This window comes from Oryza sativa, chromosome 2 (genome assembly GCF_034140825.1).
Source record: "Oryza sativa Japonica Group chromosome 2, ASM3414082v1".
Lineage (NCBI taxonomy): Eukaryota > Viridiplantae > Streptophyta > Magnoliopsida > Poales > Poaceae > Oryza > Oryza sativa.
The window spans coordinates 27,813,583-27,837,705 of NC_089036.1; the positions used below are offsets into that span (position 1 = coordinate 27,813,583).

At 43.2% G+C, this 24,123-nt stretch overlaps 2 protein-coding genes and 1 long non-coding RNA gene across 5 annotated transcripts; 1 reads left to right on the top strand and 2 right to left on the bottom strand.

Annotated features, from left to right (window-relative positions):
* Positions 1-3,155: 3,155 nt before the first annotated feature.
* Positions 3,156-14,817, bottom strand: LOC4330281 (protein argonaute 1A-like). 3 transcript variants are annotated; one of them, NM_001416817.1, is made up of 23 exons: positions 14,485-14,817; positions 9,135-9,814; positions 8,817-9,037; positions 8,594-8,743; positions 8,380-8,513; positions 7,655-7,764; positions 7,462-7,568; positions 7,215-7,353; positions 6,969-7,085; positions 6,261-6,368; positions 6,097-6,168; positions 5,764-5,886; positions 5,481-5,646; positions 5,280-5,401; positions 5,054-5,191; positions 4,788-4,930; positions 4,644-4,706; positions 4,503-4,566; positions 4,288-4,423; positions 4,102-4,175; positions 3,908-4,002; positions 3,780-3,811; positions 3,156-3,680 (listed from the first exon to the last, which is right to left on the bottom strand). In NM_001416817.1, exons 1-23 carry the CDS (start codon positions 14,522-14,524, stop codon positions 3,466-3,468), a joined length of 3,249 nt encoding a protein of 1,082 aa, NP_001403746.1. In that variant the 5' UTR covers positions 14,525-14,817; the 3' UTR covers positions 3,156-3,465. The 3 variants fall into 3 exon arrangements, with proteins under 3 accessions (NP_001403746.1, XP_015626097.1, XP_015626098.1); XM_015770611.3 differs by lacking the exon at positions 14,485-14,817 and adding an exon at positions 11,414-11,777 and having other exon boundaries at positions 3,182-3,680; XM_015770612.3 differs by lacking the exon at positions 14,485-14,817 and adding an exon at positions 11,400-11,777 and having other exon boundaries at positions 3,182-3,680.
* A 5,440-nt stretch (positions 14,818-20,257) lies between these two features.
* LOC107276067 (myb family transcription factor MOF1-like) lies at positions 20,258-23,132 on the top strand. Its single transcript, XM_015769034.3, has 6 exons — positions 20,258-20,513; positions 20,719-20,795; positions 20,904-20,940; positions 21,249-21,336; positions 21,474-21,744; positions 22,771-23,132. The coding sequence occupies exons 1-6, from the start codon at positions 20,384-20,386 to the stop codon at positions 23,086-23,088; spliced, it is 921 nt and encodes a 306-aa protein (XP_015624520.1). The 5' UTR covers positions 20,258-20,383; the 3' UTR covers positions 23,089-23,132.
* On the bottom strand, positions 22,158-23,045 carry LOC136355361 (uncharacterized). The gene is made up of 3 exons (XR_010739577.1): positions 22,904-23,045; positions 22,745-22,825; positions 22,158-22,638 (listed from the first exon to the last, which is right to left on the bottom strand). It is a non-coding gene; the product is annotated as an uncharacterized lncRNA (long non-coding RNA).
* Positions 23,133-24,123: the final 991 nt, after the last annotated feature.

Genomic DNA, 24,123 nt, shown 5'->3' on the forward strand with positions numbered 1-24,123 from the left:
TCATTAATGATCACATCATTCAAAACTGCAATTATAACTTTCTACATTGGAACATATATAATTGATTTCACCTAGTACAAATCTAGCCAACGTTGTTAAGTTATTAAATATTTTGGGATAACGATTGGGTTACATGTATATGAGATATATATAAAACCATTGAAAAGTTATAATAGATATGCGATTGATCAATATGAAATGTGATTTTTAAGTCCTGGAAATAACATTTCAAACCATTATCCTTTTCTGAAAAATTGTGAGAGAATTATATGGTCTATATATTAATTTTAATATTATTTGGGATTTGAAGTATTTCAAAATTGAGTGGATTTCATAGCCTCAATTAATTCTCAAAAAGTTGGTGCTTTCTGTGCAGATCTGGTCAAATTATTAAAAACTAGAGCCACTTTCGACCTATATATTAATTCCCCCTCTCAATTATATGTTTGACTTCTGTCTCATAGCGCATCACTCAACTAATTAATGTTCGAATTTTTTTTTGGTCCAAATGAAAATTGAATGATTCCGATTTTCAACTTGGGATTTAAGTTTCAAAGAGTGTTTTGCAACAACCTCAAAGACAGCACGCCAAGCGGGAAATTCTTCTGACATGAAGGTTTTGCTTGGGGTGAGGGCACTTGATAGGTTCTCGCATACACTTGGCTATATATGTAGCGAGCAGGGGAACTAAGAAGAATATATAGCTCATGGTCATGCAATGACGAGTTTGGCGGCTAGCTCTATCATTTGTCTCTAATTAGCTTATCAGTTATGCAAAAAAAATAAATCTAATTATTTTAGAGTTGTTTTTATTGTGTTTGTTTTTATGCATTACCTTTTAAATCGCTAATTAAGAACACAAATTAATATACAAATTTTACCCATAATAACTTTTAGTTTTATTGCGTTGTTCATTTTCCACGGATGAACCGTAGAGTAAATGATGGGTGATCGTACGTCTGGGCTTGGTACTGCCACAAATGATTGGCTGCTTGTTGTGGCGTCCGCGAGCTAGCAACCTTACAGCTTTATCCATAAAATAGCGAAAGCGTATCTAGTGAGATGTTATCCACAACTTAATTTGCCAACTAGACTAGTTCATCATACCGTTGATTGGTTTCTCTATAATGTGATCTCACTGTCTCGGAGTACTCCTGGTATTTTTCTTTCAACCGGTCAAAGAAAGTGCATATATTCAAATTTAATTAAAATTTTGTTCAGATTTTGAATTTATCTCGATGAGATTTTGCTCAAGATAGAGGCCGGTTAGCTCTTCGCTGGCACTCCTCAATTAGGTTTTGAAGAGAGGGCAAGGAGAAAAATGAAAAAACCGTGGTTCCTATCGCTATCTTGCATACTACGGCAACCGTGTGACGCAGGGCGTATACAGGACGTGACAGCGATGATTCCCCGTGGTGGGGGGACAAGGTGTTCGATCGTTCGGTACATGCCTGCCTCGATCGACGTTGATATTTCACAGGAGAACGGAATTAGACAAAGTCCTCGAGTACATTCTCTTCTTAATTATAAAGTAGGGCATATACATATGCATGAGTACGTCCCTAATTCCATTTGTGCATTAAAAAAGTTCAGCACCTAGACGGCAAAATTAATTAGTCAACAATCTGCAAGCCTCGATGGCGATCTCTGCACGTACTTTTCGTTGGTAATTAAAGGGTAGCGCCCAAGTTAATATATACTTATAGGGTTTGCTTGCACGAAGCTCGCGTTCCATTCTGATGATAATTCTGAGGGAAAACAAGTGAATGTTTGGTAGCTGGTGAAAGCGACCTTTCGAGATCGTCTGTCGCCACAGGCCACCTAGTGGCGTCGTGTTGCCTGTATGTGTCGTGTCCGTGACAGAATACTAATGATACAGATGATGACGAGCTTAAGATTTGGCACAGTATACAGTTGGTACCATATATGCTTTCAAACGGAAGGATAAAAAGATCAAAAGAGTAGAGTCTTGTGTAAACAGCATGCTAGAATAATAGCAGACAGCTAGAAGAGTTCTGCTTGATAAATTGTTTGTCCTTAATGACTAATGCACTTGTGTGTACTTAAGTGAAACAATCATGGATATCATCGGACGTTTGTAATGGCCCTCATAATGTCTAATCGATCTTCAGGAAAATGATGGATATGCTGTACCTTTTGTACTAGAAGCAGTACGCAATGTACTATACAATAATTATGGTGATTGCAATTCTGTGTTAGTGTTCTGGAAGCTCTCAGAGCTACAGAACCAAATTATAATTACATTGCCCAGCCCAACTGCCGGGAACAAATTAAGCTGTTGCTAAACTTCCTTTTTACTAACTGCATGAACCTGTAGAAAGCTTTTGCTCACCTAACACTTGTCATTAGCTTGTGCCAGGTTAACAACTCTGCACACACACATCTGCACTGCTGCTGATGTGGCGCCTGTTTTGTTTGTAGCGTTGTCGCAGCGTGCCTTGGCCTGGATGCACGGCGAGATCCTTCGCCTATAGCCACCGGCTGATAATTGCGCATCTATACTACTATAATATATCGCCCACGGTCACGGGCGTGTTCTAGTTTCTGAGGGCCATATGGCCGGGAGAATCCAATGTGTGAATATATGCTGGTTAACATATAGCTTTCCAGTAAGCAAATCATAGTGCAGGAGAAGGGAGCTGTGTGATCGCTGTGGCTTCTTCTGTAGGCCGTTTTGGTGTTATGCTCATGAAAACTTCAGAAACAATTCCAGCCGTGGGTGCAAAGCAGGTGTTGGGTTTGTACCAGGTAGGGGTCTGTCTGGACGAGCGGCTGGAATAAATTAGTAGAATATACCATGCCTTTGCCGTGTAGGTAGATGTAGCAAAGCAACATAGCTAGTGTAGAGCGCTCAGGTACAGAACTATTACATGTTGACTAGGAAAATGTCCTGTGGCACTGTATAGGATAGTTGCTCTGCATGCTCAGACAAACTATTTGGAATGTATGTCTTTGGAAAAAAAGAATAAAAATGAAAGCAATCATACTTAGAGCTGTCTACCATCAAACAACTATTTCAACCTTGACATTATTTGAGCAAAAGTGGGCTAAACTGCTTAATGCAAATCTAGATTCTATGTACCAGGAGCCAACTAAGCAATAATTTTGTCCGAGACAAAAGGCTAATAATCCTTGCGAATCAAGGTGCGCATCCAACAAGTGGAAAGGAACCGCAGTAGCTGAGATCAGCTTGTCCTGGAAACATGGCAGCAATGTAATTGTCAATTATTACATTTCTTCGACGATATGATTTGAGTAGCCACACTGAAAGAGTCTAGAATCCTCAACTTCTAGTGTTGATAATAGATAAACAACCAGATCATGGTCGATAGTTCACAGCACCACAATCATTAACGTACACACACTATAGGTCGTTCCGTCTTAGATAACAGGGGGCGACTCAAACCGTCAGACGTTTTCCCCCATACACAAATATTCCCAAACTTAGCAGTAGAACATGACACGTTTGACATTTTCCTTCAGATCAGGAAGCGGCCTTACAGCAACATTCCCAGCAGGCTTAGTGCTGCGTGCACCAGGAAGGGGGCCACCGCCACGGGTATGGGCACCGCTCGCCATCGACCCACTATCTGAAGTATCCGGCTCCATGTAAAATCGAGCTCGAAATGCCGCGAGATGGGCATAATATGCAGGAGGAACTGCAGAAATCAAATCCATTGTAAGAATATGTAGCCACACCGAGGGACCAAGGGGTTAACGTTTTCTAATCAGGTTAAATAGAGGAGTCATCTGCTTACCGATTGATACGGAACGGGTGCACCTTGCATAGCTGCAATAATAGGGTTACAGGGACAATGGTTAGCTTACTAGTCTTGTAATAATGTACTCCTAAATAGCAATATATAATGACATGAAAGAAAATTACGTGTAGCACAAGTTGTTTGTCAGAGTTTGCAAACCATCAGCAGTGAACTTGTTCTCATCCCACAGAACATGATAATGTGCAGGGCGACTTGTTCCCTAAAAATAGCATAAAGTAAAATCAAGTCCATTTCATCTTGTAAAAGAATGTTTTTTTTGTTGCGGAGAAGTAATATTTGTAAGTGCAGAAAAGCTGACCTGAATGCCCGCATGGCTACACAGGTAGAAATCAAACTCAGTAGGATGGCATATCTTTGAATCAACCACGGTGCCTGAAATCAGATGAACATAAAGAAATTAAATTCAGGTAAAGAAATGAGGTGTCAATCATAGGGTTAACAAGATATACAAAATAACTAAAATTACAGGAAGGCGACAAATTACCTGGTAGTATATTTCCACTTCTGTCAACAGTGCGCTGGTCCTTGTGGTTATTAGCAAACAGCCTTGTGTGATGACGCTTCTGGACCACCACAAAGGTAACGGGTGGCTGATAATCGGCTTCCAAAGATGCACATGCCTAGTTTTTATTGAACTGTTAGTCGGGGACTAGAGAGATAACTTCATGGTGAGAAGAAAAGTAGATAAATTAAAATCACCTTTCTAATGGCATCAAGCTCATAAAACAGAACCTGATAAAACTGTCCTTCACTGACACCATCCCTGAAATGAGAGATGTTAAATATGTGGAAAAACAGTACCAACTGAATATGCAGTTGTGCACAAATGAAGAAAATTACCTGTAAAATATAATCCTCTGGGGTTTCTGTCCAGTTGCCCTCTTGAAAGAAATGAGAAGCTCTCTGCATATTTAACTAATAGAATTTATATATGTACTACTACCAAGAAATATTCAGGTTCAATGCGAACTAGGACATATATACCTGATCATTCCACCACTTACAGTTCCTCTTTGAGGATCTTTCCATACTTTAAAAAGATCCTGTATCAATTCCTGACGATGGGCCTGTGCACTCACTAATCCGGCATATTTGGTGACCTCAGGCCAGTCTTGAGAAGCAACAACCTGCATGAAGCATGAAATCACCAAAAACAATCAGAAGGCAACGCAAGACATAAAAAAGGTCATTGTTCTATCATATGATAATAAAGAGACGGTATGCGTAACATTGAAAAGCTATGCACTTACAGCTGCAATGGAAGGGCTAGAATCTTCTCCAGGATGGGGATGTGTAACATCAGCACCAAAAATGATCGTTGGCCTATCACTCACAAGGGGAATCCTCCTTGTCAAAGCATCAACAAGTACTGTATTTCTTCCTCCCACCTATAAATTAAAGGAATATAAATTACTACAAAATAAAGGTAAAAAACTACAAAATCGGGCAAAAATAATTGGTAGAACATTTCCGAACCTTAACATTGATTTTAAGGGCAACGTTTGCTAAATACTGTTTGCTCATCTTAAAAACATGCTTCGTAAGACAGCATTGCGAGACCAATCCAAGATCAGTCTCACATATCCTTTTGAGATCGCCTGAGGATTGACAAGCATATTAATAAAGACTTTTTTATCAGATAACAATCAAGTGTTGTTTTGAAATAAAAAGGCATACCATAAAGAGAACCATTATTGTCAGGCAATATTGCAATCAGCAGGTCAAGCTCCCCGCCCTGTGGTTTCAGTATATTCATGGCCTCTTGATAGCGTGCCTTGAGCGCTCTTTCCACATGTTCAGGTCTTGCAGTCACTAGAGGAACCACAGGATCAATTGAGAAGTCCTACAACGAGAGGATATGAAGCATGTGAAAGGATGTTATGGTCCAAGAATATACAGAGTCAAATAGCAACACTGAAAGAGATGTCTGGAGGCACCATTAGATGGAAGAAAAACTTACCATCCCAGATATTTGGCACATAATAGCAAGCTCGCGACAGAAACTCCTAGCAGCATTATCTTGGACATGACGAGAAAAATTGATGCATGTCCAGTTGTTAACTCTACCACCATTGACCATTTTCTGCAACAAGCACATTAAAGAAAACTAATTGTCGCAACTGTACGCAATTATAGTTGGGAGACATCTTGAAAGACGGCAAAGCAACAGTTATTGAAGAACAGAAGAAAACCAATTTTTTTGTTGGAAAAGAAAAAAAGGATAGCCTAATACTGTTTTTAGGGGATGCTTCGTATAGGTTTGTTTTCTAATAACTCACTTCTAAAACCATACCTTATTCATCATATTCCATTGGCCAATTCTTGGCAAGACATCCTTCTCTCTGCCACTATCGTGGTACTTAAGCTGCAAAGAATATTAGTCAAATATTGAGGCATAACATACAAAAGGCATGAGATATTGACAAATGTCAGCCATGTCTTGAACTTTGATCTTACCCAGGGGGGTGGTAGAACACGAGCTTCAACAGATGCAAGTCGCTCATCGATCCTTATGCCAAACTCCTGTGCATATGGATCCTGATGGTATGCATTGTGATGCACAGTCTGGTCATCAAAGACAAAACAATAAAATTATAAAACTTAGAAGCCGATTCTGATGTTCCAATAGGGAACCCGATTAATGGTTATATATCCAAGTAACACAAATAGATGGTGAGCTACATTTGAAATGTGTTTTGGCATAACAATTGACATGAATCAAACCACCTTAATATGTAAAAACATATAGAAACAGTTTAAATCCAAAATTAAAATATAACGAGGACTCAACTGTGGGTACAATAGCAAAGCATTGGATATTTGAGTAAGAACTAAAAAAACTTGTTTTAGAGTTCAGACCCACAAAAAATTGAAATAAGGAAACCACAAAACCTTTACAAATAAAGGGCTTGCCAATACATAAGGCAATACAAACTCTAGATACAATAACAAGTGTTTATACATACTCAAATACTCAGTCCAAAAAGAGTAGATAAAAATTTTACATGATATTGGAAGAACTTATATGCATGGCCTAAAATGCATATGGCTTAATAAAGAAATAGATCACCAAGGCATGAAACAATGAAATAGCACAGTTTTATAGTACAACAATGTTATAGGGCAGTTGGAAGTAATCTGCCAACAAAATGCACCCATAATTACCTGCAAAATGTCCAGCTCACGCTCTTGAGGGCGCTGGCAGGTCACTTTAAGAAGAGCAGTTATCTGCTTCTCATTTAGTCTTTTTGAGTAACGCTGTCCCTCCACAATCTTACAGACCTGAAAGTTAAGAGTGATATGAAACACTTTTCTGATATCATAAAGGTGCCTATAGCATTTCTGACCTTAATGGGTGTTGAACAAAAGGAGGTTTCATACTTCATAAAGATGGCATTTTAGGACACTAACCTCCATTGGTAGATAATTTGGCCTTTGTTGATTGCCCACTTGCAAGCAAGGCAAAGTTGTGTGCTTAATGTTAAATCCATATGTCTCCTGGAAGTATTGCACCACCGTCTTCACAGTACCATGATTATCAATGGGAAAACTATACAGGACAAACCAAGCAAGTGAAATCAGCAAATTATCCAATCAGACACACATCTGCAACCACATGATAGAGAGGCTTCAGATATGAGCAAAGCAGACTACGTACGACAACTCTCGTGTTGCTTGCGAGGTAAGGCCAGAAATGCGATACTTCCTGCGCATATTGCCTCTATGTGTGACCTCAACCTTTACACCCCTTAGGGCCTTCTTGATCTGACCAATGGGACAGTAAGGAAGCATGTAAAGCAAACACAGAGAACACAAATATACAAATAAAGTAGTCAATAGGATAACCTAACCTTCACACGATCAGCATCAGATAATGGTCTAACTGAGATGTCTCTGTTCAAAAGCTGTGCAACAAAGTCAATCACAGGTAGAGGCTCAATGAATGCTGTCGATGACATATCTGCAGGACAAAATATCAGGTTACCCCCCAGATGCAAGAGAAAAGAGACGTGGTTTGATGATCTTTACCAATATATGACAATGTACACACATTCTAGATGATTATCAACCATAACCAGTGACAGATAAATATTGAATACAACATCTAAGATTCAAGGTTTCCCAATACAAGTGATTCCTAATATTGGCTGCTATTGTACCATAACATTAGATTATGATAATTTGCTTTGCAACCAACAAGCTCAATTAATCGAAATTTGTAATTTATGTAGATAACTTCCACAGATGTGCATGTAATTTATGCAGCTTAGATAAACTTTCTTACTATCAGCCTACAACAGAAAGTGGTGTAAGTAGGAAAAATACTAGGAAATGAAATATTAAAAAAGAATTAGCAGTTAAGAGTTCCATGTATCATAGAAATCTCCTAAGTTATTGTTTCCAAAACACAAATGATATTTATCAATAGTCAGTCAAATAGATCATTCAATGAGAACACAGACCTACAGGTTAGTCTAAAGGGGGCAAAAAAAAGTAGCTATTCTAAATTATAAGGAATTATTATTTTTCTTCGAGTAGTAACATGGAACATGAAAACGAGGACTTGGAATCTGACCAATATTCAGAGAAAGTCCCATCTGCGTGGGTCGTATGCTTTGGTAAAAACCACGCCAACTTTCCAGGCCCTCGCCAAGTTGTTGGCGCCTTCCTAAGTTAGGCGAATAAAATGACCTTGCAACTGGAGAGTACCTACATATAAAAAATATAGAAATGTTCAAAAGCTTGCTAACATGATAATGATATAGCAACAAATGGCAGGGTAAATTTACCTTGCAGTAGGCAATTCACGTAGAACAATGTCAAGAACTTGAAGAGCTTCTTGAGGAGCATCCGCTTGCCTTCCAGCTAAAAACATGGCTAAATGGTGGAGATCAGCGCGTGCAGCAAATTTGATCACGACCTTAAATGGTCTCTCACGCCTGAAGACAAGCAGATGAATCATTGGAAGATGAATTTATCAAATTGTTGAATGTTGATATGTCCAGAGAGTACCTCTGTGCACCTTGCCCAACAGCAAGGCTCTCTTCCTCATCCTGCAGAATAACGTCAAAGGTCCTAGAAGTAAATGGTAATGGACCAGCTGTGTATAAGCTCTTCCTTCCATCATAGACTGGAAGACGGCCACCCAAATGAGACTGCCTATATTGTGTTACAATTTCTCCAATGACAGCACGATTGACACCACGTGAAGGAACCTCAGGAGTTATAGACACCTGAAAGCATGTTAAATGAAAGCTCATGAAAAACAACAAAAGTTACAAAGCTTCATATGTATAAGTATAACAAGGCAACACATAAACAAGATCTTACATCATACTGGTGAAGGTCTTTGTCAGGCAATTCAGCAAAGAAATGGTTGGCTTTCACGATGCACCTATCACCAAATGTACCCTTGCCAGGGCGCATTGGAAATCTCACTGATTTGCTCGATGGTGGTGCTGGTTGAATGGCCTGGCTAGTGGGGCTTTGACCCTGGATGGCAAGTTCCTGAAACTGATGTTGGACTTCTTCGCTGCTGGCCTCAACAGGCAGCGAAGATGGGCCAGTTCTTGATGGTGATGGTGCAACCACCGTAGCTTGGTACTGGTCTTGTGAGGCTTGGTGCAGCTCGGGAACTGTTCTTGATGGACTGGCAGGAACTCCATGTCCACCACTGCCACTCCTGTGTTGTGGCATTCCTCCTTGCCGTTGGACACCACGGCCATAGTACTCATGTGCTTGATATTCAACCGGACCACCACCTGGTTGATGTGATGTTGGCCCTCCACGACCCTGGTAACGTCCACCACGTCCCTGGTGTTGTCCACCACCACGACCAGCTTGTTGAGCATATTGAGGATTGGCAGGTTGCCAACCACCACCTCCATGCTGTTGAGCTCTCTCAGGTCGCTGTGAAGGACCCCGTCCAGGAGCTCCAGTGGCTTGTTGAGTTCCAGAACTTTCCCCAGCATTACGGGGTTCAGTTTTTTTCTTTCTCATCATGGCTAAAGCTGCAATGCAAGGTGCAGTTATAGCTTTAGTATTATTATTATCATAGGCTAATACAAATCTAAAGAGTGATGGAGGCCCAAGGCACAAAATCAAGTGCAAAACAGATAAGAAAGTAGAATGACCAGGCAAATACTATAATAAATAGAAAGAGGGAAATCCATCATTGCCATACAATCGAAGATACTACATCTGCCACATTGAATGACCTGAATTACAACATGGTTTATAATCTTTCAGGCAACGGCGGTACAGCACATAATATTACATAGTCTTTGCCACCATATTAATGATACTATCTTTGTTATGTCCCCAAATACCCCCAAAAATTCAAAGTATCTTTACAAAGTGCAGCTGCTCCCAGATTCATGCATTAAAAGAAAAAGAGGAGTTACAAGCAACAAGATAAACTTTTTTCTTTTTCCACATGAGATGCAGTGATCGACAGTAGTCAATACTCAGGTCAGCATGCTAAAAAGTCAGAGAAAGTGAGCGAGAATCATTGTGAATACTGAATAGGACGAAATTCGACAAGGTAATTAAACAAGTCACATCATCCTAATTCCCTTGACAATGTTAGAAAGCCACACAAATATGACATGCATGATCAAGTGGGAGTAATTTTGCTAAAGAAGAAAAGTAAATAATAGGGAAATGGGAGAGATGGGAACTTGGAAATCCCTTGACAATGTTAGAAAGCCACAAACAAATATGACATGCGTGATCAAGTGGGAGTAATTTTGGGAAATGGGAGAGATGGGAACTTGGAAATGAAATGGAAGTTTGATGAGCAATGTAGTGGAAGTAATTTTGCTGAGGAAGAAAAGTAAATAATAGGGAAATGCAAAAGAAAAGAAAAATAAATGGGTGCAGCATCATCTTGCATCTTAAGTACTCATTAGGTTTTCCACTTTCAGACCACGCCAGCATCATCTTGCCTGTAAGTACTATGTTTATACAAAGTATTAGGTTTTCCACTTTCAGACCACGCCAGCATCATCTTGCATGTAAGTACTATGTTTATACAAAGTATTAGGTTTTCCATTTTCAGACCACGCCAGCATCATCTTGTATCTTGCATCTTTAACTTAAGTACTATGTTTATATATATCGGATGGATTGCATATATGGTTGCTTATCCAGCATCATCTTTCTTTGCATCCTAAATACTATGTTTAACGAAGTATATATCGGATGGATTGCATATATGGTTGCTTATCCAGCATCATCTTTGCATCCTAAATACTATGTTTAACGAAGGATTAGGTATATATCAGAAGGATTGCATTGATTAGGTTCTTTTCCAAATAAATACTATGTTTAACGAAGGATTAGGTATATATCGGAAGGATTGCATTGATTAGGTTCTTTTCCAAATAAATACTACAGATCGTGTATAACAATCTGCATTGTAAACATCGAGGTAAATCAGGTAGCAATAGCATAGAACAACATCGCATCAACCAACAAACAAAGGAAATCAGGTAGCAATAGCATATAACAACATCGCATCAACCAACAAACAAATTACAGGATATTGCAGATCAACCCCAACACTAACACGTCTCACTCACGCGGGGCACCTACCTCGGGGCACCTACCTTACAAATCGAGACGGATGGCCCGACAGGGATTGCTGGGTAGGGGAACGATTAGAGCGCTGGAACCGGTGACTCTCCCCCTTCGTCGGCGCCGGCGCCGGCGCAAGAGCCGGTGCGGACGAGCGCGGGCACGACGCGGCGCGCCGGGCCGATGGAGGAAGACGGGCGGCGGCGGCGGGCGAGCGCCTAGCGGTAGCGGAGCCGAGGAAGGAGGCGGCGGCTGCGGAGGGGGGTCGAGGGCTCGGTGCGGGTGCGGGTGCGCGTGCGCGGCGAAGGGGACTAGGGGTAGGGGAGGCGAGGGGCGAGCGAACCGGGGTGAGGACGAGGGTGACGGGAGAGCGGTTTTGGGCGAGGTCGGTCGTGCACTCGTGGGCTGCGTGTGGAGACACTTTTATCCTTTCTGCTTTATTTTCGTGTCAATCTTCTCCCTGTTTTCCTCCGTATTTTAAGGAGTCTGAAAAACCGAATGGTAATTGATAAGGAGAAACATCCGTTTTATAATCTTAATTGCTTTCCTAAATAGATTTCTAAGAGCACCAGCACATTAGCGATAATCTATACCCAAAATTTGATTTTTTTAGTTTCCTAAACTAAATAGGGAGTGAAAAAGCTCAAAGATAGCCTAAATTTAATCCCAAAATTAAAAGTGGATCTTTTGTTAAACTACCAATAGAAATTTCTGTTTTTTTCATTCCACACCCAGCATGCTCCCAACATAAATTTTCAGCGCTCGCACACGTACCAGAGATTGAGAGTCGCTCTCTCACCCTCAAAATCCATGGGGAAGGAGAGAGAAACACACCAACTAGAGATGGGGAGTTGCTCTCTTACCTTTAAATCCACATAGCAAGATATATGGGGATAGAAAATCCAAAACTACTGCAGTGCTTTTTGGATCTGTTGGATCGGATTTTTTCACTGAAATCTCTCGAAATCAATTTTGGGAATAAAATAGGATGATTGTTGGTGATATTAATCCCTTGAATTTGTTCGCTTCTACACCCTCGTATTTCAAAATAAATACATCTATCGAAAAGGTTATTCTAGTTAAACTCTTCTAGTACTTCTTGTATGAAAGTTAGACCCAACAATGGATCGGAGGGTATGTATAATAGATACTACCAAAATTTTATATTTTTGTTAAGACTTATCAAATTTTGATTTGGTATTAAGAGCGAAACGTCCTTGAATTTTTAAACACTTTAATAGCGGAAGTTGAGTGTTTTAACTATATCTAGTCTATTATCTTAAAAAAAGGTAAAATTGAAAACTTCAAGGACCAAAACGTGCATAGGTACTTGGTATAACATTGAGCCACGATGCTAGTAAAGCACGATTTTAGACTGTTATTTTCGCTATTTTATTAGACTGTTTGTTCCACGCGTTTAAACATATGTTTTCCCAAAAATATTTTCTTCCTTTCCATTATTTAGATAACTCGTTAATAAACTGTTTGCTAAGCCTATTTAAAAAGTAATAATTTATCTTTATAATAAGTAGAGAATCCGCTCTCAAACTTGACCTAAACGTTGCTGTGGAAGCCGACAGTGTAGCCTATCAAGTCTATAAGGACAACAAGTCCATGGTCAAGAGCTTTCGGAGGATAAAACCAGTCACTCCAGCATCGTATAGAAGCGAATGCGACGTATACAAGTTTGAAGTACAAACATGAAAATCTCAAGACCACAACTGCCATGTACTGTTGTACTAACACGTACTACTTCAAGTCATCCAGTACGTAGTGGTACTTTTTTATGGATGGTTTTTACTCCTGGTTAAACTTTTTTTGAGGCCTCGTAGAAGATATACTTTTCTTGAGATGTGCAAGTCAATCTGCACATGTTAGACTAGTCTATCTGTTTATGCAACCGGTTTGATCTATGCACAAGGAAGAACAAGCAATCGCCAGGTTTACTGGTAAACCGTCCATACATATAGACAGCTGCTTCTAGTAGATTTGGTTGTGTTATAATAATCGTTGTTAAAGGAAATGCGTACTAGGAGCAGTACACATATAATGTAGGGAAAAATAAAAGGAAAATGGAGTACACATCGAAAGATGCCAAGTGGGGAGTGGGCCGGCCCGCTGACGCCTCCCTACATGTCAGCAGCTAGCCAGTGGGCCAGAGGCGGCTTCGGCCCACTGATGGAAAAAAAAAACCTGGACCGCTAAAGCCTCGAAACGTGTCAGGTGGGGTCCACCTGCAAGGCCCCCACCGCACGCACCTGGTGCGGCACCCACGACCTGGCCCGCGGGGCCCTTCCTCGGTCAGTGTGGCTTCCGTTAAACAAGATCGCGCGGGCCCCACCAACCTCCGTGGCTATTTCGGTTTCACGTGGATTAGAAACAAGCTTTGTCTTCCCATTGGTTATTCCACTATTATTGTCCTTGGCTTATCTGCCAAATCGCGAGTCAAATTTCCTGCTCACCTGTCGTATTTGGTACATTTCATTTTTCCTAATCCTTCTCATCGAAGTTGCAAGCATATTGTTCATCTGTCAAATTCGTTCTCCTGTTCATTGATTTGATTGGCTAATGTTCTGGCAGTGCGAAGGTTTGCTGGACTCACCGAGAGAACGCCAGAACGGCAGCATGTCGACACTCCCGGTCCAGATTAACCCAGCTCCGCCGATCGAACATTCGACGGCAGAAGAGCCTGTGCTAGCAATCATTATCCCTAACCTGATCGATCAGCCGATCCTCTCAATCCGTCTCCCGGCCCAGGCCGCCCCCCTAATTTGGCCGTATCCCGGTGCACGTCAAATCAAGATCAAGAACGACAAAAGGGGGAGCTGCATCCACCAGCGACAGGGGAACAGGTTGGAAAACAACTGCTTTGTTACAACATGCACGGGAGACTATTTAGTAACTGTAGCACTAACACCAACCGCAACAGTCTAATGGGCATCTCACGTACGTACAGTTCGATCGACAGGCAAAAACTGTGTTCACAGAAGCAAAGAAGGGAAGAAGAATCAAATAGGAAGAAGAAGAACTGAAGAAGCGAGGATCGAGGAAGAAACAGCGATCGCGATCGGAGAGGCAACTAAAAGCGGGAATGCGTGCGTACCTTGATGGGAGTAGTACCCGTTGTCCAACTGGAAGGCCATGTGCAAGAAGCTTCGACACCGCGGTCAAAGCCGCAGCGCAAAGGAGCTAGCCCCTGATCACTTCGTCGATCGCCAATGGCGGATCGATTGAGATATATATGATATATCCCGCAGACAGAGTGGAAACTTTCTCCTTTTGCTTCCTAGGGACGGACGACGAATCAGGAGGAGGAGAACAAAGAAATAATTGGAGGAGGTGGAGGCGAGAGAGAGAGGGGTGCGTCCTTATAGATAAAGAACCGGTGTTTGATTTGGCGGTGGGTGTGGTGGCCGCTCGCGCGCGAGAAAGCGACACCGGGGGAATCGGCGATGGTGTATGTGTAGTATTGGCGGACGACGCAGCAGCAACGCACGGTCGCTACCTGCAAACCAGATTGCTATCTAATCTAGCTATTATCTCGCTGCTGGTGAAGTGGTGGCAATGGACTTAATGGTGAGGCACCACACGCACTGTTCGGAAACAGGGAGGCCATTGGCACCCATTTGCAGCTGTGCCTTAGCTAGCTAGCTTGCCCTGCAGATTATATTGTGGCTAATGAAGTAGCTTGATTTGGCCATGCTTTCTGCTCCTGCTAGCAAGATCAAACTGGCGATGATTAATGTTATTAGCCGGGAGTTGTCTAGCTAGGACAGTGCGTTGCCTTCGGGGTTAATTAGGAGGTGACAATGACATGTGGGGCCCTGGACGGGAGGAAGGCCAATTCCAGTACAGTAGCCCGGTACTCCATGTCACTATTTATCAGGGTCGTTGTGAGTGGTTTCGAGCCTCGAATATGTGATATAGTACGCAGGAAAGAGACGGATCACTGGATTGACGCTTTATGTGGCTCTGCCGCTTCGCGCCACCAATTGGTTGTTTTCAGAGGCAAGTGGCCAGTTTGGTTTGGTGCTTATCCTTTTGCAACTAAACAATTACGGAGACCTTAATTCCATGGCCTATCTATACGACTATACTGTATCTGCTTTACATATTCAGGGGTTTGTTTAACGCATAGAGCGCCTAGCTAGTCACACGCCACAATGGCCGTGCACAAAAGCATCGGTTAATTTCCGGCAATCGCATGCAAAGGCAAAGGAGGTTAGGGGGAGGAAAGCGAGCATTAAGCCATTAATTCCCCTGTGATTGTTGTGCCCTGTTTCGTGATCAAGTTGCAATGAGACGGGAATATGCCGTGCACTCGTGCAACCCTCGGCTTTTGCACCTACTCGAGAACAATTAAGAAAAGGCAAGTGTCTGTCTGGAGGCACTAGTAGATAGCGTACTCGTTGCGTGCGCAGGTGTAAAGCGCAACGGAGACCAATCTGGGTGTGCGAGCGAGCGGCAGCGACTGCGAGGCAGCATCAGGATCGCAGAGTTACAAGTTGCAAAGTTGCAAGGCCTTTCCGAGCTCCGGCGGCTTCTCTCGGTTCGCCTGCGAGTGCGAGGCAGCTCATGCACGCGTTGTGTTCCCCCTGTCTCGAGAGGGTGTTGTACTGGGCCTCTAGTGGGCTTCTTTAGGCTACAATTCATTTCGTCGGCGAATTTCCTATAGGAATAAGTCCACTTTGACTCCCTTAAAAGTGGCTCGAATCTAATCCATGACCCTAAACCGCAAAACCGGATATCTCGACTCCGAACTATTGAAACCGGTGCAATTTGACTCCCTTGGTGGTTTGGAGGGCGGTTTCGCTGACGTGGCGCTGACGTGGCAATGTTGACTTAGTATGTGGGTTGACATGGCGCTTAGGTGGCATTTGAATTAAAAACGCATACGTGGGACCCGTTTGTCATTCACACATATTAAAAATTGTGGGGCCCACTGATCTTCCTCCCTTCCCTCTTTCTTTCTCTTTCTCTTCTCGCCCCTTCGGCCGGCCGCGGGGGTCACATGACAGGTTGTAGCGGCGGCGGGCGGGGGCAGAGCGGCGGCGGCGAGCTCACCTTCCACGACGACCGCGTCGACCTGCCTCGCCACGACGGCGGGCGGGGGCAGAGCGGCGGCGGCGAGCTCACCTTCCACGACGACCGCGTCGACCTGCCGCGCGCTGGTCACCGCCCAACGCCCCGGCGCTGTCCATGGCGCGTACCGCGCAGGCCAACGGCGTGTGGTTGTGGAGCTCAGGGGAGAGTCCTTCACCTACACTCGCCGCATTTCATGCCCTAGGAGGCTGCCGTCTCGGCCCCCCATGGCCGGAACCCTCCACGACCCCAACTCCGGGTCAGGAGGCGAAAAATGGCGCCCACTCCTACTACTACTCCCATGGTCGCGCCGTTCGCCCAGTATGTAGCCGACTCCTCCTCCACATTGCAATCCGCCGCCGCCGCTCTGGCCCCCACCCACCGCCGTTGTAGCCTATTCCCCCGCGGCCGGCCGTAAGGGGAGAGAAGAGAAAGAGAAAGAAAGAGGGGAGGAAGAAGAAAGAGAGAGGGGATGACATGTGGGGCCCACATGTCAGTGGGCCCTACAATTTTCAATATGTGTGAATGACAAACGGGTCCCACGTATACGTTTTTAATTCAAATGCCACTTAAGTGCCACGTCAACCCACATACTAGGTCAACATTGCCACGTCAGCGCCACGTCAGCGAAACCACCCTCCAAAACCACCAAGGGAGTCAAATTGCACCGGTTTCAATAGTTCAGGTGTCGAGATATTCGGTTTTACGGTTTAGGGTCATGAATTAAATTCGGGTCACTTTTAAGGGAGTCAAAGTGGACTTATTCCTTTGCTATATATATGCCGTTTTGTTTTTTTTCCTTAAAAATCATACGTTTTATTTTGACATATGATTTTCACTGGATTTCAATTTTTTACCGATCAAGCTGTCAAGTTAGACCTAATTTCATCCTTTACTCATTTACTCCCTCTGTTTCATAAAAAATCAACGTAGTACACATCTAGTATTAGGTTGGTTTTTTATGGAACGAAATGAGTACATTGATATAGTCCAGCTACACGCATGTATGGGTTGGTTTGATTATTCAAAAAAGTAACGATTGAATGAAATTACATTACAATTTAAATGTAGTTATAATGTAATTAAATTATCTTTATATTTGTAATTGCATTTGTGTGATTTTGAGTGATATATAACTAGTCTCTTTCGTTAGAGCCGACATGCCTAGGTGTGTATTCGGTTAGACTGATAAATTCAGTCTAGGTATTCGTTCTTTAGTAGATTTCTGTCAATGGAAATTAAAGCATGATCAGCTCTGAACAATAGAATTAAAGACCGAGCAATTCAGTCTTGGTCATGACCAGATTGGACAATAGACCCTATGAGTGAGAATTGAGGAGCATAGGCATTTTGCAAAAATCTAGCTATAAACAAACATCAGATCAGCTGGGTGGGTGCAGGATTCACAATTCCGATGAAAACCAATCGAATTTCGCGAAATTTCGAGGTTTCGACGAGGCTTTTTCCTATTTTTCTAGTCACCAATTGAAATTTCGGTTATTTCGCTCGGAATTTCACCAAAGCCGACTGGTTTTCGCGAGCTAATCAGTAAACTCAGAGAATTTGTATTCAAATTTTGGTTTATAAAATTTATTCGGAATCTACCGACTTTTCACCGGATTTTGCGAAAAATCGTCATTCTGTGAGAGCCCGAAACGGAAGGTTATCTCGGAATCGTAAACCCCATGTGGGTGGGGCCGTGAGGAGAGGAATACAGAGAGAGTTGGCTGTATTCTTTAACTTGAGGTTCCCAACCTCACCCCCTCGTTTACTATATATATTGTTGGGCTGGTGGTGGGTCTACTATCAAATTTCTATTTGTTAAAGTATTTCAGTTAACCATGAAAGTGGCCGAATGGACCGAATAAAAATTGCTTAGATCCAGTGATTGAATTAGGTTTTATTTGAAATACAAAATGGGTCTAAAGTTTGTAAGTTAAATTATAAGGGGTTTAAAATGTTATAATTTCTTTGAAATATAAACAAAATGATCAATCCAAATATTAAAAATTATTCACGGTCACAGACCCACGATTATTTGAAGTTAAGTAACAAGTTCTAAAAAATTTTTAGATCTGAAAAAGTATGCCAAACAGGATAAAGTCAGCGGCGGAGCTAGCGTGGGGGCGGGGGCTCGAGCCCCGCTACCCCGCTGGACTCCATGGAAATATGAGGGAGGAGGGGGGGGGGAAGAGGGAGAGGAAGAAGAAAATGGGGGAGAGAGGGGGCTGGAGGAGGAAGAAGAAGGTTGAGCCCCCCTCTCCTCCAAACCTAGCTCCGCCTCTGGATAAAGTGACCAAATTTCTCGGTCCGAGTCTTTTCCGTTTACGAGTTATGTTCCAGTATGTTTTGCACAGTACACGCCTACCGATCGACGTGAGCTGTGTGCCCGTGTCTCCGGTCCCTTGTGCTGTTCGTTCGACCGAACGACGTACGCGAGCTAGCTACTAGTATGCCGTTGTGCCCCGCCGGCACGCCGCCCTCTCGTGCACTGCGAAAAGCATCTACTACGGAGTACATGGTACGCAGGCCACACACGCATGGGCCGTGATGCGCGCAGGCAGAAGCGCGCGCGCGGTTGCTAAATTTCATGTACGTACTCCCCGGTGGTCCAGTGGGAATTCTGGTCGATCGCGATTGGGTCGCGCCTGGACGCGCGACGGCTCGTGTCGTACTGATCATAGCGTATGTCAATTGTCCAGATTCATATCATAGTTTAAAATTGCTATATTTTGAGATGAAGGTAGTACGTCATAGCGCTTGCGGGCGGCGTGCCGGTGCCTAGAACGGAAGAAACCAACAACGGGCAACGTGCAACGAGCGGTAGTGCGAGAATCGCGTCTGTGTCTCTCAGGTTTTCCGAGTAACGACGCGATTCTCGCATGCTAGCCACAGGGCCACATCACACCATGATCGACCATGTACGTTTCGATCGAGCAGTCAAAGCCGGATCGTCGGAGGCTCGGAGCTAGCTAGCCATGTCACCTACTACCTAGCTAGCTCTCGATGCCTATATGTACGTTTCCTCCACGCAGCAAGGGGTGAGGTCCCGGCCGTTCTGAATGTGCCTGATATATTCTTCCATCTGCGCCGTAACTGCTTACTGCAATGCCATCAAACAGCTCTGGCCACGTAGGCTCACATGTACTCGTGCAGGTATGCATAAACACACACTGGTAAGCACGTACTTGTACAAGCTAGCTAGTAGCCTGGGACGAATCTAACATGAAGACGGTGATGACTCTAAGCCTCCACTATTAACGCGAGGGCCATAGGAGTCGCCACGAAACCCCTACTAAACTTTTTTACAGAAAAGCTAGGAGAGTTGCAGTTTTATCTAGTCTGCTTAGTCCTCCTCTCTTCCCTTATACGTCACTGGGAGTAACTAACTACGTTAGCTCCACCGTAGCTAGCTAGCTAGCGCAATGTACAGCGGCAATTATATACACTGTGCATCCCATCGATCGATCGGTCGACAAAACGTGCAGCGCGTTTCCTGTCGTCCGTCCGCCCGCGCGCGCTTTCTGAGCTGAGCCGAGCAGCAGCAGCTAGCTAGCCATCGATCCCATTGAATTCCCGCTAATGATGGCCGCGCCATGCATCTCGCGTCTCGTCTCGTGATGCGGGGCGTGGTTGCGCCGCGCGCGCGCGGATCCGTCAGATCGATCGCTATTGCCGATGCCCGCCGCCTGGCACGCTGTCGCGAACCCTAGACGGCTACCGCACACGTACTCCGTACGTAGTACGCCCAACGATCGATATATAGCAGCCATGAGCGCATAGCCATCAGCCAAAGCCCACAAGGCAAACACCACACGCGCGACGTCAGAGAGAGCTATAGCGCTTGCGCGCGCGACGGCGGCGGCGACAAGCGAAACGGCGTGGAGAGTGGGAGATTGATCGATCGAGCGAGTGGTAAAATGGGAATTAGCGGCGAGAGGAAGGGAGCCGCGAGGCAGTACAACAGGTCCAAGGTGCCGAGGCTGAGATGGACCGCGGAGCTCCACCGCAGCTTCGTGCGAGCCATCGACTGCCTTGGCGGCCAACAAAGTAATGCCTCGATCGATCGTCGATCAGATCAGTCACTTCAATTAATTCCTTTCTCCTGCTTTCTTGCTGATCTCTGCTTCGATCTCTCTCTGGAACGGGTGTTGTTTATCCATTTGTTTGTTCACCCTCACTTACGCGTGCGTACATTCATGCGATCTCTGTCTTCCAATGGCCTCATGTTCTCAATGGCGTTGTTTAACTGCAGAAGCAACTCCTAAGCTCATTCTTCAGCTCATGGATGTCAGAGGGCTTACCATATCTCACGTTAAAAGTCACCTACAGGTCAGCTTCAATTCTCCCGTTCTTCAGGCGTTATTTTGCTATACTAGTCATCGACCATGGAATTATAAGAAAGTACACCAGAATTTACTGTTTGTTTAATTTCGACAGATGTACAGAGGCACACGGCATGGCATTGGACAAAACGGTGAGGCTTTGTTAACTTAGTTCTTCTCTTTCTTGGGAATTGGGATTGGATTATGCTTTACAGGAGCTGATTATAGTGTAATAATTCGACAATGTTATACGTGCCTAATTATTGTATACTAATTACATTACTCTATCTGAAACAAGAGATCTAAACTTCCTGAAACTTCCCAGTTCTGGTTGGTGTAAATTAGGACCTCACTTTGTGGTTGTGGACTTGTGGGGGCTGTAATTCTTCAGCACACATGTGAATTGCTAATGGAAAGCTAAACCGACTTTATTCTTATTCTTTTCTCATGTTACCATCAGATATGCAGCCACAGCTACATCTGAAGCAGCACTCATTCGGCAGTGATGAGCAGAGCCCCAAGGAATTCATGTGCCCACCCATAAAAAGGTTTTGCTGCCGCTAGCTTTTTCTAGCTAGCTCCCAATAGTGCTAAGTTAAAAAGATTATCTTTAGTGGCCTAATCTCTTTAAGGCACAAGCACCTTTTCCATACTCATTCTCTCGCTCTTCTCTTTGGATGAACAGGGCCAAGGTAGGGACAGAAGCTTCAGGCAAATACAGATGCATGGAAGGGAGCAGTGACATGAGGAGTAGTGCTCCTCCTGCAGGCACCCGGTACTTCATCGATGATTGTATGCGACTGCAAGAAGTGTCCATGGATAGGAGGAGATCAGATCAACACGATGCTGCAGCTGCCGCTCGTGCTCGTGCTCCTGCTGCTGCTGCTTCAAGCCTTCATCAGGCACTGGGATTTTGGGTGCAGGGAAGAAGAGAGGAGCCCTTTATGGTACACCAGGTAAAAAGAAAAGCTAAAAGAAACCTTAGCTAGGGCAAGAACAAAAGGCTTATCAAAAGAAGATACATCTAGCTCTCTTGTCTTAACTGCTTTGCCGCCACTGATCTTTCTCTTCACATGTCTCTCACTATCTCTAGTCTTTTCTTCCTAGCTTTATGCATATTGCTGCATGGTTGGCGTAATATTTTTTTCGTATAATTCTCCCAGATGCTAGCTAGATTTGCTGATACCTACCTCCTTTCCCTCATCGTGCATACTATAACATGTTCACTTATATGGAACTGGACTAGAGTGTCCAAAGATATACTAGGACACTTTACCTATTAGGACTTGGGAGTCATATCTCTGATTGGCATCGATATGGGCATGTTCATGCACATCCCAGCAAAGGTCAACAAACTCCAGACGTGTCCTTCAAAAAAGAGAGAGAGAAGAAAAGAACAGGATTAATAGAATTTATACATAGTATAGAAATACTAGGACAGTGTGGTACATACACTGTCACAGTTGTACTAGGCACCAGTATATATAGGACACTGCCACAAATGGCCCTTGAGAGCCCTGTTTTCTGATAGGAACACGACGGTGGTGTAACTTTGCCTCAGAGCATTCCCTTCAGCTCATCGACAATGATAAGCCAAAAGAAGTGGCTTTTTGCAGAACTCGGTTGCTATCCTTGCAGTTGCACGCAGCAGTTTCATGATGGACGATGATGGCGCGGTGCGGACGGAAAGAACAAGATCATGAAAGCTCTCTGGTGCCCCTGCTCCGGCTGCAAATTAGTAGCAAAAGTTGACTAGTGTCAAATATTTTGCTTTGGAAGCACATTAGCTCGATCTGTAGCTCCTTCTGTGTGTTACAGTTTCACTGCACTCGTATATATGGGCTATCAACCTGCATATCAGGGAAATAAATTTGACAGTTGCAGCAGGACAAAACAAAGCCTGTCTTGCTTGAAATGCAGTTAAACATTTAGAACAGTTTGATATATCTTCCTAACCTTTGCTGTGTCGTTGGATTTTGCAGATTAGTAAACCCAAAGCACATCAACTGAACCATATGGTCAGGAACATGAAGATATCTTGCAAGGAGAACCACGAAAGTAGATTCTTCATGGTGAGAAGTGCAACTAGAGATGAACAAGTCAAGAAACGCGCACCGCCGCTGTCGCTAGCCGTCGACCAGAAAGCTGCGAACGCTATCTCCTCCTGGCCCAGCGAGGCCAGCTGCGTTATCTCGCCGTCGCCGAGGAACTTCAGTACTGACTGCTCTGGGCCTCCAGGGTGCAGCTTTGTTGGCCGGAGAGTTAACCTGGAACTTTCCCTGTCAATATGTGGATCATAATTTAGATCATTAATATTAATAATTATGGTAGTTTTTGTTGATCAGTCCCTCGTCATGGTGCTATTACTAATTTCTGCTGATCTCGTTTCTCGTGAAACACCCTCGAAGCTGTGATTGCTGATCGTATGGATCAAGGTATCAGAGCAAGTTCAAACTTATAAGCTAGCTACTCGACACACGATTTACAGACGAGTATATTACTTCCTCCGTTTCACAATATAATTCATTCTAGCATTTCCCATATTCATATTGATGTTAATAAATTTAGATAAATATATATGTCTAGATTCATTAACATCAATATGAATGTGAGAAATGCTAGAATGATTTACACTGTGAAACGGAGGGAGTACACAATAGCAGGCTACACGGTTCCTAAACATGAACTCGCTCCGTCCCATTTTAAGAGCGGACTTGAGTTTTCGTGTCCAACTTTAATTGTCCATCTTATTTAAATTTTTTTTATGATTAGTAATTTTATTGTTATTAGATTGTAAAATATGAATAGTACTTTATGCGTGACTTATGTTTGACAAATTTTTTTTTATGATTAGTAATTTTATTGTTATTAGATTGTAAAATATGAATAGTACTTTATGCGTGACTTATGTTTGACTTTGGCAAGGCCTCTGGTAGAAGTGGCTAGAATTTCAAACGCAAAACAGTAGCATTTCAGACATGTACCCTTTTTTCCCCTCATTTGAGCTTTGTGTGCTAGTTTGGCCGCGTTTAGTTCCTCCTCCAATTTTTTCTTGACGTATACGGACGCACATTTGAAGTATTAAACATAGACTAACAACAAAACAAATTACAGATTCTGCCTGTAAACTACGAGACGAATTTATCAAGCCTAATTAATCCATCATTAGCAAATGTTTACTGTAGCACCATATTTTCAAATCATTGCGTAATTAGGCACAAAAGATTCGTCTCGCAATTTACATGCAAGTTGTGTAATTGTTTTTTTTTCATCCACATTTAATGCTCCATGCATGTGTCCAGACATTTGTTGTGACAGAATTTTTAGAAGTTTGA

Excerpts from the sequence above, each read along its gene's own strand:
- LOC4330281 (NM_001416817.1), bottom strand. The coding sequence starts at position 14,524 with ATGGCCTTCCAGTTGGACAACGGGTACTACTCCCATCAAG. Across the intron at positions 9,038-9,134 it reads AAGACCTTCACCAGTATGAT|GTGTCTATAACTCCTGAGGT; the intron begins GTAAGATCTTGT and ends ACATGCTTTCAG. Across the intron at positions 4,567-4,643 it reads CAGAGGATTATATTTTACAG|GGATGGTGTCAGTGAAGGAC; the intron begins GTAATTTTCTTC and ends CTCTCATTTCAG.
- LOC107276067 (XM_015769034.3), top strand. The coding sequence starts at position 20,384 with ATGGGAATTAGCGGCGAGAGGAAGGGAGCCGCGAGGCAGTACAACAGG. Across the intron at positions 20,514-20,718 it reads CTGCCTTGGCGGCCAACAAA|AAGCAACTCCTAAGCTCATT; the intron begins GTAATGCCTCGA and ends GTTTAACTGCAG. Across the intron at positions 20,941-21,248 it reads GCATGGCATTGGACAAAACG|ATATGCAGCCACAGCTACAT; the intron begins GTGAGGCTTTGT and ends TGTTACCATCAG.